An 11,747-nucleotide genomic window follows, 5' to 3' on the forward strand; every position below is an offset into this window, starting at 1 on the left:
TGGTAGTGGAATTACTGAGCCAAAGAAAATGTACATTCAATATTTTGATAGCCACTGTCCTCATATATATAGTGATAGCATTGTCTGTCCCTTTAAATTCTGATGAAAACAGTAAAACAATTATCACCAAACTATAATGTGCCATTAGAAATTTAGAATTTCTTAATTATTTGGCACCCAAGTAATTCTGTAAGGAGCCTACAGTAGATATGAAGATATTAGAAATGTCACTGTAAACCATCATGAACTACTGCCAATAAAATGTCTTACATGAAATGAAAAAAAAATTGCATTAGAGTGGAAGTATTTGCTTTTTGCAAATATTTTGAGCCAGAATGAAAATCATGCTACTGAAACAAATATGCCAGCTTCAAGCTAATGCTAACCTCCAATTTTTAAGAGCACTGAAGTTCACAATCTAAAATTTAATAAATTATGTAGACATTTTATAAACAAACAAAAAGGCCATTCCAGTATCACATACCTATTTTAACCTAAAATACTCTACGGCTATTGTTTCTGATTTTTCTTTTCTTTCTTTCTTCTTTTTTTGTAATCCACATGCTCCCATTCCGTTTTCTCTTCCTAGCATTCACCTCTCTATTCTTTTGTGTCTTTCCCATACACTAAACTATGTGCATTCTAGGTATGTGGTACATCTCTCCAAACCTATGGGGATTATGCCATCCTAGCATTGGACGAGCCTGAGGTTGGTTCCCTTTTAGGTCAGCAGTTCAGATCCACCAGCCGCTCCTTGGCAACCCTATGGGGCAGTTCTCCTTTGTCCTGTAGGGTCGCAATGAGTCAGAACTGACTTGACGGCACCTAACAACAACAACAGCATTGGGACAAGACCCGTTGCCGTCGACTCATTTCCGACTCACAGTGACCCGTAGCTCAGTGGTGAGGAGCGCCAGTGAACACAGGCGGGTGAAAGGGTACTTCTAGTCTGTACCAGCTCCAGATACCAAAGGTTAAAGAGCACAGTTATGCAGAGAGAGCCAATAGAGTGAAGCATTTCTGCTACCCAAAGCCAAAGATGATAGGCCATTTGCTGCTTATCCTAGGCATTTATTCATTCACTCATACATTCATTCAGTACATATTTATGGAGCACCTACTATGTGCCAAGTACTTTGCTAAGTGTCAGGCATACTAGGATGAACAAAAGTAAGCTCAATCTCTGTCCTTGTGCTGCTTAAAGTCTAGTGGTAGAGACAGGTATTAATAAAAATAAATAAATGTAAAATTTTCGATTGTGGTATATTCAGATTTTTGTAACAGAGTTCCACCTAGCCCTTAAATCTTTGCAAGCCCTTTTTTAAAAATACTTTTTATCTTTAAAATTCATGCAAGTAACACATGCCATTCTCATTTTTTAAAAGACTATAGATATACAGAGGGTTAAAAAGTGAAAGCCCTCTTTCCTTTCCCTATTTCACTCCCCTCCCTAGAGGAAACAAGTGTTAAGTTTGTGTGTATCCTTCTGTTTTTTTTTTTCTTCAGGGGGGAAGCTGTATGCAGTATAGTATAATGGTTATAAATATGGACTCTGGAACCAGTCTGCCTGAATTTGAATCCTGGCTTTGCCAGTTTACTACCTGTGTGACCTTGGGCAAGTTACTTAACCTCTCTGTTCCATAACCTGTGAAATGGGGATAATAGTACCTATGTCATAGGGATTCACTCAAGGATTAAATAACATGACATATTTAAAGCACTTATAACAGTGCCTAGCACATAAGAAGTGCTACGTAAGTGATAATGATCATCATCATTTACGTACATATATATTCACATGTACAAATATAAATATATTTTAGTATAAAGGAATCCTTTTTCTGCATCTTGCTTTGATGACTTAACAGTACATCTTGGTTATCTTTCCATGTCAGCACGCACAGATGCACTGCATTCTTTTGGATGATTGCATGCCATATGCCCTATGAGGGTATTACAATCACTTGTTTAATCCTTCCTATATTGATTGACATTTACTATCTTCCTATATTGATTGGCTTTTACTAACAATGCTGGAGGCAAGATTCTTCATTATGGTGCCATTCCTTTGTGGATTTGTGTGACAGCCTTGCTGCTAGAAGACCTTAGAGGGTATTTGGAATCTAGTAACTATATCCCCAAGGTAGCATAAATAATGGGCATTGCAGAAGACTCTATTGGTTCTTCTGCATCTCCTTCCAAAGAAACTACCTTAGAAACCTGTGGCTGCCATGGTCTAGGGACCCTGGGTTGTGTTCAGTGTGTTGAAGGACCCTCTTATGCTGTGAGGTTGTTCCTGAGGGTAACTTGAGAATCTCTTCAGGGAGAGGTTCCAATTCCTGAGAAGCCCAACTTGACCCGGTGGGTTTCCCTGTGTTTCAGATCAGTGCTGAGTCCCTGACTGGCTTGCCATCACACAAAGGCGAGTTGGTGGTTTCATTGAAATACATCCCAGCCTCCAAACTCCCTGTTGGAGGTGACCGGAAAAAGAGTGAGTTTTCCTCGGGGCCCTGGATTTAGCTCTTAGTCTTCACAGATGCCTGTGTGAAGTTAGTGCTGGCTAGTATTGGAGAGTCCAGACTGAGGTACACACTGGATCTTCTAGGGGAGATGCCTTTACTAATTAAGCTTTTTCGGCATTTTTCAGCCAGAATGCCTTAGGATTGGCATTCCTTTTTTTTTATTATTATTATTTGTGTTAAATGGATGTATTTTTTGTCCAGCTATGGAAAGCTACTAATAGGGCAGAAGAGAACAGAAACTTTGGGGCTGGGAAAGGATAGTTGGAAGGGATGGTAAAGTATGAGGGATGTGAAACTGAAGGCTGGAAAGTCAGTCAACATGCTAGATACTGTGCTAGTGGCTGTGGATGTGTAGATGAATAAGACCTGATATTTGCCCTCCCTTGAGGAGCTTAGTTTAGCAAGAAAGATACATACATGCTAAAGGAACACAGATACGAGAGTGATGAATTCTGTCTAGTAGCATTTGGGAGAGCTTTAAGGAGGAAGTCATGTTGAAACTGGACCTTGATTAAGATTTGACCAGGCAGAAAAGAAGGAGGATGGAAGGGCATTTCTAGGAGAGGGGCTAGCATACACCGAGGTTTTAGGAAGGCATGGTAAATGTGGAGTTGTATGTGAATGTAGGGGAGTGAACCCCTTCAGTGACACTAGAGTTATGGTATGTATATTTGAGAGTGGGGCTGGAGTTGGAGCTGAGACTGGAGTCCAGCTTGAAAAGGGTCTTGAATGTTAATGAGTTTAATCTGTTGGCAATGGGAAACTCAAGGGGTTCTTAAAAATATACCTTCAGCAAGGCCTAATGCAGGGGATTTGGGGAGTCAGTTAGCTCCCCACGGAGGGTATGTAGAATGATTAGAGAAGAGAGGCAAGGATAGAGCCACAAGGAATAGCAAGGATGAAGGATGAAGAGAAGGAAAAAAGCCAGTGAGGCAGAGGGTTCTCAGCGAGAAATGCCAGGAAAGAGGTTCAAGAAGGGGCCTGGAGTTGTCAGCAGTATTGAAATACTACAGGGAGGTCAGGCCAGATGAAGACTGAGAAGAAATGGCTCACTGGCATTAGATTGCATTTTCAGTGGATTAGTGGAAACAGAAAACAGGTTGCACCAGGGACCAGGCTGAGTGAATGAGGCAAAGAAGTAGAGGTGGTGAGTGTGGACTTTTTTTTTTTTTTTCCAGGATACTTGGTGTTGAAGGAAAGGAGAGACATGGAGAATAGCTTGAAGGGGAGATAAGGCTGAGGGGAGGCTTTCTTTTAAATGGAGCTTTTTAAAAGAAGAGGTGAGATTAGCATATATTTAGACTGAAGGGAAGGGACCAGTGGAGGAAGAGATAGTACAGTTGGGGGGTGGGAGTTGAAATTGATGAAGCCTAGTCCTGTGAAGTAAGGATAGGATCCAGAACACAAGTGGAGGCATTCCCTCCTTTTTAAAAATAATTCAGCAAATATTGGGCAACTTTATTGCTCTAAACCTCAATTTGCTCATGTATAAAATGAGGACAATAATAGTGTTATCTCATAGGGTTTTTTTGAGAATTAAATGAGGAAAGAATTGTTTTGAGAATTAAATGCTTAGCATAGTATCTGGCACACAGCCAGTGTTCAATAAGCATTTATGATTATTGTTCTTATTAATTGGGTGCCTGTTACTGCCAGGTACTGTGCTAGGTGTTGAGAATACAAGTGAGATATGGCTTCAGTTGTCATGGAGCTTGCTGTCTTCAAGAGGAAGCAAAGGAAGTGCTATGTAGATAAAGCTCAAAATAAGTCTGGAGGTACAGGGCTCACTTGCTATGGCTGACATCCCTTACAGGTAAAGGTGGGGAAGGGGGAGAGCTCCAAGTGTGGATCAAAGAAGCCAAGAACCTGACAGCTGCCAAATCAGGAGGGACTTCAGACAGCTTTGTCAAGGGGTGAGTCCCTGGACCAGCACCAAACTAACCAGTTTCAGGACAAAAGAGCTAAGAGAGGAACCCAATTTAACATTTCTCTGTGGGTATTATCCCTGTGTCTCCTACCATCCCCAAGAGCTGCCTTTGTTCCTGAAATTAGGTAATGGCAAAACCTCATCCACCACCTTTGTTCTGGACTGAGCTCGGTTTAGACTGGACTGTCACATTGATTTCCACAGAGGAGGGTGGTGGACAGATAGGTTCTCACTTTTCCTTTGTGGTAGACATACGTTCTTAATTAATCCTGGGTAAAAATCTGTGTCCCCTGTCTAGATTTGGGAACTGAAGATTTTATTCCCCACCATTTTTTTAAGCAATGCTAGCTTTCCACAAATGATAGATCACCCTACTGATTTAAGTTCTCTAGCAAATCATGTTTGGCTAAGCCTACAGTTATTACTATTGGTTTTATTTAAAGAGGACCTTGGCCATGAGAAACAGAACCAAATATTTAAAACCCATTTTTGGTGGAGCATAGGCAATAGCTCACTAATAACATTATATTAATTTTCTCTCCAGGTTAAAGGAATTGAATCAGGTGAATGACCGAGTAGAGGTGGCAGGAACTCTGCTTCAGCAGATTCAAAGGAGGGGTGTCTGTACTAGGATCTGAGTGTTGACTCACCTTCTTGAGCTAGGCCTGTGGTAGGGGAAAGGGGAACTGAGACAGATATTGCCAGCTTTGAGTGGGTTGTTGATTACTCCCCACCCTCTGCCAGATACCTCCTTCCCATGAGGAACAAGGCCAGTAAGCGTAAAACTCCTGTGATGAAGAAGACTCTGAATCCCCACTACAACCATACATTTGTCTACAATGATGTGAGGCTGGAAGATCTGCAACACATGTGCCTGGAACTGACTGTGTGGGACCGGGAGCCCCTGTCCAGCAATGACTTCCTGGGAGGGGTCAGGCTGGGTGTTGGCACTGGTGAGAGCCTCTCCCCCATCCTGACTTGTCTTAAAGGCCTTTTGTATATTTCACTGTCACTACATCCCTTCCTCCACAAAGCCCCTCTATGACTAGAGTTGTCTTCTTTCCTTTCATATATCATTCAGCAAATATTTATTGAGTGCCTACTGTGTGCCAGGCATAGGGGAGGCTGAGCTCATGCACTATTATGCGTACAGATTTTTGACCCTGACTGCCAGGAACTCCATCATCTTCCCCCACAAAAAAACTACCAATGTACTTATAATTTCCATCTTCCATCCTGTTACAATGAAAGAAGGGTCCTTGCTACAAAGGCCAAGCTCTTTCCAAGTACTCAGGATCACATCCTCACCTTCTCGATGACCTCACTTCTGGAATTATCTCCTATCTCTCCTTTATAATTGGTTTCTTCCTATCTACTGGATGTGAATACAAATAGGCTCTGGTGTTTCCAATCTTAACAAACAAAAATAAACCTTTTCCTGACCACACATTCCCCCTCTAATGTCTTAAAAATAAATAGTCATCTTAACTTTCCTGACCTCTCCTTTAATCCTCAATCCACTGCCATCTGGCTTCTGTCCTACCACTCCACTGAGCAATTGCTCATGCTAAAGTCGCCAGTAAACTCCATATTGCCACGTCCCAAGGACAGTTTTGTGCCTTTATGGTTTATCCTGTACCACTGTCCCACTTGCCTACTATGCTGCAACCACAATGACTCTCTTTCTGCTCCACAAATATACCAAACTCATTCCTGCTTCACTACCTTTGCAATTATTGTTCCCTCTGATTGGAAAGGCTGACTCCTTCCTATCCTTCAGGTCTTGACTCTTGACACAGGTTAGGACTTGTCAACTTGACAAAAGAAATGTCTCCATCTCAGGGAAGTCCGCGGATCACTCCATCTGAAGTAGGCCCTGATCCAGGCACTACAAGTCACCCTGTTTATTTACTTCATAGCACTTACCTCACTATCTGAAATATAGTGACTCTTGTTGGTTTACTTGTATGTTTTCTGCCTTCTCTTTTCAAGAGAAGCTGCATGAGGGAGGGACCTGTTCTGCTTTGTTCACCACTGTATCTCCAGAGCCTAGTACAGTACCTGGCGCATAGTAAACTCAAACCAAACTCATTGGGATCGAGTTGATTCTGACTCATAGTGACCTTGTAAGACAGAGTAGAACTGTCCCATAGGGTTTCCAAGGAGCAGCTGGTGGATTCGAACTGCTGGCCTTTTGGTTAGCAGCCGAGCTCTTAACCACTGAACCACCAGGACTCCTACACAGTAGGCACTCAGTAAATCTTTGCTGAATGAATGAATGCATGCATGTGTGAGTAGGAATGAGGCCACATACAATCCTAACTTCTGGCCTGGGGTCTACAGCTAGAGTAAAAGGTGCTCATAGTTTTTAAAATTTTAAGTCAAATTGGTAACAGAACGTCAGTAGCTCTGGCGTGAGTTGTCAGACGCTAGAGCTCAGTAACAGCCTCAGAATAAGAGGTCTCTAGCTACTGCGTGCATTTTGGAGTCCCATTTCATCAACCTAAAGTCTCTGGATAGTTCAGGAGCACAGAAGTATCTGTACAGGATCAACAAGAAGCATCTCCCAGGTTGCTGTCCCTATCAGTCCTTCTTCATAGCACATTGCGTTTTGTGAGGCTGCTACCCTTGCTGTATAACTTGTCTTTCCTGGTGGGCTGAAGAGTGGGGCCCCTGTTCAACCTCCTCTGGTGTTTCTCCTCAGGGATCAGTAATGGGGAAGTGGTGGACTGGATGGACTCGACTGGGGAAGAAGTGAGCCTGTGGCAGAAGATGCGACAGTACCCAGGGTCTTGGGCGGAAGGGACTCTACAGCTCCGTTCGTCGATGGCCAAGCAGAAGCTGGGCTTATGAGTCCCTATCCTTCTCTTCAGGTCCAGCCCTGGCCAGGGCAAGTCAGAGGAAGTGAAGAAACCAAGAGCAAAGATTTATAATTTAATGCGTGTGTGTTATGTGTATGTGTGCACAAACATGTATTTCTACAATCCCATTATGCTGGAGTGATGCAGACTTGTTCCCCTTTTTAAAGTAGGCTCAAGAATAAGGGTCTCTTCAAGATATTTTGTGTATGTGTGTGTGCATAATCTAGTATGTTTTCAGAGTCCATTCTCTTATGTATTTGTGGGGTGTAATTGACTTCTTTAAAAATCTCTTAAAACAACTTTTTATCTTCTCTCTTGCTATCCTTGTTCCTACTTCCCCAGGAAGCCTTGACTGCCTTTGACATTAGCACAACTCTTATGTTTCCAGGTGTGCCTGACCTGAAGCCAAGGCTCTGGGAAGCAGGGTTGGGTTGCTAAAGACAAGAGAGTATGGAAGAGAGTAGGTTCTCTTCTGCCTCTCCAATTTATGCTTTTAACTCGTTTTTTTTAAAACTCATTTTCTACCTGGATAAGTTTCTGGAACTTAGCTTTTAAATTGTCTTCTTTTTAAGGGGTTTCCACCTTGCGTGGGTCTGATTTTCTTTCAAATGCTAAGAAAAGCTCAGTTTCAGACACCTTTTCTGCACCTTTGGGGGGTCCTTTCAAGAGAGCCACTTTAGAAAAGCACTTTAATTAGATAATGGCCTTTGGACTGACTCAGGAACATGACCAGCCAGAGCTTCTGGGTAGTCCCAGACCACTGTGACTGAGGGTTGAAGTGTCTCACAGCGCATGCTGAATTCTGCACACTTTTAACTGATACAGCATTCGTTAAAGAGCTCCTCGTTTCTCTAATGAAAAGTGAGACATCTTCACTCTTATGTACCACGTCTTTCTTAGCGTTTGTATCTGGGATGTGTTACCACACAGGATATGGTCCACATACCACTGTGTCAGCCAAAATAGTCAACTATTATATAAAGTGATCCAGTGTTCCAAGAAAATATGTACAGAGAGTCTCCCAGCTAGTCTGACTTCCTTCTTGAAGTGGTTTCTGTTCCTTTTTTTTTTTTCAATTGTTTCCTAAACTTGACCTTGATACAGCATAAGTGTGGTATGTTGAGGTTTTTCTAAGAAGGATCTGGTAGTCTAAGGCTCGTTTTCCAATATGTTTAAACTGACCTTTTCAATTCTTACAGTTGTATCTATACAAAATTATGTGTGAATGGAGTCTATAAGGCCACTGGATTGAGAGTGAACTAGGGTGGTGTCTATGGTATGTGTGAACTGAGTGGAGGAATTTTTTAAAAGGTATATTTGGTATGGATTGATATTATAATGGAAGGCATAACATGGGATCCTGGGCTGTAACTTGCTTTTTGTTGTCTACCCCGTGAAATGTACGTGTGCTTCAATAAAGCTTTCTTACTTGTCAAGTGTTTGCATTTGTTAGTTCTATAGACGCTTTTGTCTCTGATGTCCTGACTTACTGTTGTTGCTCTTCATGTGGCTTGAAGGATAAGAACCAGGAGTAACAAATGCCCTTCCCTAACTATCCTGTGCTGATCTGAAGAAAATTTACCTTTACCCCACACTTTTGCCTGATCCTTTGCTGAGATCTGATTCCCTGAGAACCCACCTTAAAAGTAGTACCACTTTTCTGTCTCTGAAATATCAAGGGAACTCCTTTAACTTTGTAGAACCTCTGTGCTGAAGAAATGTCCACATAAGAGGCAAGGGAAGACATTCTCTGTTATTAGCCCCTTCTTTTGGATCCCTCCATTTCTCTAGGGGGTGGGGAATTTTTCCTTCACTCCTACTACCATTATTTAGCTTTGAGAGACAAATAACACAGATGCTAATTAGCCTATCTCAGAAATCAGGCTCTGGGTTTCTTGGTAGAGCCCAACTGACTATTGACCTCTGTTACAAAAGGGCCTTAATGAATATTAAATGCCTTTTTTTGTACAAGGCTGTATGCTGGGCAGTTTGTACGTTAGCTCTTTAAATTCTCCGAATACCTTATGAAATAGAAAATATTCCGTTTTTACAGAGGAGAAAACTCAAACCCACTGTCATGCACCAGAGTTGGAAGATGAATCAAAAGTCTGCCTGCTGCAACATGCTGCTTTCTGTGAGAATGGTACGTGTGTTATAGGCAAAAGTTCAAAGGAAGGGATGGTTCATTTCTTCTAGAATACCGTAAAGTTTAGTTTACAAAGTAGGACAATCAGAATGCTTTGGATATTACCTAGCCAGCTTACTGACTGTATAGCTTGTGTGTGTATGTGTGTTTGTGAGGGTGAGGTCTAGGGTTGGGCAGAGAGGTACAGAGGGAGAGAGACAATATGTATGGAGTTGGGGTTGGTCTAGCCCCTTTGCGTCCGGCTGTGAGCCTGATTCTGCTGCTGTCCATTTTCCCCTACCTTTATGAGTTGGTTTTAATCATCTAAAAAGGACTACAAAGGAGGTTACGGTAAAACTTTACCTAAAGAAAGCAAGATGGACATTGCCTTGACTGCTCGAAAAAGAAAAAAGAAACAAAATAAAAGCTCCTCGATTTTGTTAAGCTAGAGGAGGATTTACATGCCAGAGTCAGCCAGGCCCAGGTGGGAACTCTGTTCAGGAGGTGGTGGGCCTCCCCTATGATATTGTTTGGGCCTTTGACCTGCTAGCATGTTCTGGCTTGCCAGTTAAAGTGTTCATAATAAAGACAAGGAAGGGCATTCATCTTGTCTGGTGTGCAATCTTTGCCTTTGGAACCACAGACCCTGTCTGACCGGAGACTTCCCACATTAACTCATTGTATTTTGCCTTTTGCCCATAACTTGTCTCCTGCCTTTCATAGCTCCTGTATTTCTCTGGAGGAAGTGGGAGAAGGGACGTTTTGGCTCCAAGTCTGATAATTTCCTCCATGTCTCATTCTAGCCAGAAACTGCCTAACTTTTTGGTTTGCATTTAAAAAATGAGATTTCTACTAAAACCCCAATGGAAACAGCTTCCCTCTGACTCACTGCTACCCCCATATGTTCTGGGTTCATGATTTATGTCCCATCACTCTGCTTTAAAGAGTGAATTTTCTTGGGTTGAGAGCCTTTCATTTCCCTCTTTCTTCCTGGGCCTATCCTCAGTCTTGTGTCTGAGTAAGATTATAGATGATGAAACCTTTCTCCTTGCTGGGAGCTTTCATCTGTCTTTAAATGAAAAGTAGAAAAAGAAGTAGAGGCAGATAGCATAATGTTTAAGAACATTTAACTCTGGAGCCAGGCTGCTGGTGTTTGAATCCAGACTCTGCCGCTTACTAGCTGTCCAATCTTGGGCAAGTTGCCTAACCTTTGTGTGCTTCCATTCCCTCATTTGTAAAATAGGGCTAATAATAGTATCTGCCTTGTAGGGTTTTTGTGATGATTTCAGAGTCAGTTAATACAAAGTGTCTAAAATGGAGCCTGGCACATAGTGAGTGCTCAAACATTATCTCTGCCTCCCCACTCAGCCTGCTTCCCTCTCCCCTCTCATTGGTTTTCCACTGACGACCCTCTTGGGTAAAGCTGAAGGAAAAGGGCTGCTGAGTATTAACTATGACACTAGGTTCCATAAGTATATAAAAGAAGGTTCTCAGCAACAAGAGCAAAAATGTTTTTCTTTCAAACACTGACACACCATCGAATGGGGCTGACGTTGGAGTCGGGATCTGTGTGTGACTTCCCTGCACAGCAACCCAGCCTCAAATTTGCTTCCAGGACTGGCTCTTATAAGGTTTGACTTTGTGCTGCTGTAGCTCCTACCTACTCTGTGTTCATCTTCTACAACTGGATATCTGAGTAAGTTAATACATGAGGCTGAGTCTGTTTTCCTTTTCCTCCCTCACTATTTAGTTTTACAAAGGTGTATAGTGTGGTTTTGAGGTTTCCTAGATCACGAGCTAGGGCACTTCTCTGAGGAAGGGACAGCATTGTCTACCTTTTGCTATGGGAACAGGAAGCCTCAGTAAGAAGAGGTCCTTACCCATGAGCCAGCTGGAGGGGCCAGGAGAGACCATGCTCTGGCCTGATTTTTCTTCCCAAGCTCCCTCCCATTGCAGCATTTTCCTAACTCTTAGATGAAGCAGTGGTTAATATAACGTAATCTAACGCCCTAGAAGGGGAGATGACAAACAGGTTCAGGTTTTGTAGCTATCCCCCCACCCCAGTGATACAGTTGTAAGGAAAATCCAGTTACATTTGCTCAGTGTCCTGGTTGTTGTGATGGTGCTGCCCTCTGCTGTTACCTCAGAGTAAGCTCATTAAACCCACTGCCATCAAGTTGATTCCGACTCGACTTGTAGTGACCCTGTAGGACAGAGTAGAACCGCCCCGTAGGGTTTCCAAGACTGTAATCTTTACTGGCGCAGATTCCAGGCCTTTTCTCCCACGGAGCAACTGGTGGGTTCAAACCGCC

General features: G+C 42.6%; 1 protein-coding gene across 1 annotated transcript in view; it reads left to right on the plus strand.

Annotated features, from left to right (window-relative positions):
* The window catches only part of SYTL4 (synaptotagmin like 4), a 52,367-nt gene extending 43,322 nt beyond the window's left edge, over positions 1 to 9,045 (plus strand). The window contains exons 13-16 of the mRNA XM_023732384.1: positions 2,383 to 2,491; positions 4,336 to 4,435; positions 5,194 to 5,402; positions 7,154 to 9,045. Coding sequence (XP_023588152.1) covers positions 2,383 to 2,491; positions 4,336 to 4,435; positions 5,194 to 5,402; positions 7,154 to 7,302 — 567 coding nt within the window. The 3' untranslated portion in view covers positions 7,303 to 9,045. The remainder of the gene's footprint in view (positions 1 to 2,382; positions 2,492 to 4,335; positions 4,436 to 5,193; positions 5,403 to 7,153) is intronic.
* The last annotated feature ends 2,702 nt before the right edge of the window (positions 9,046 to 11,747 follow it).

Source organism: Trichechus manatus, unplaced genomic scaffold (assembly GCF_000243295.1).
Source record: "Trichechus manatus latirostris isolate Lorelei unplaced genomic scaffold, TriManLat1.0 scaffold00051, whole genome shotgun sequence".
NCBI classification, from domain to species: Eukaryota; Metazoa; Chordata; class Mammalia; order Sirenia; family Trichechidae; genus Trichechus; species Trichechus manatus.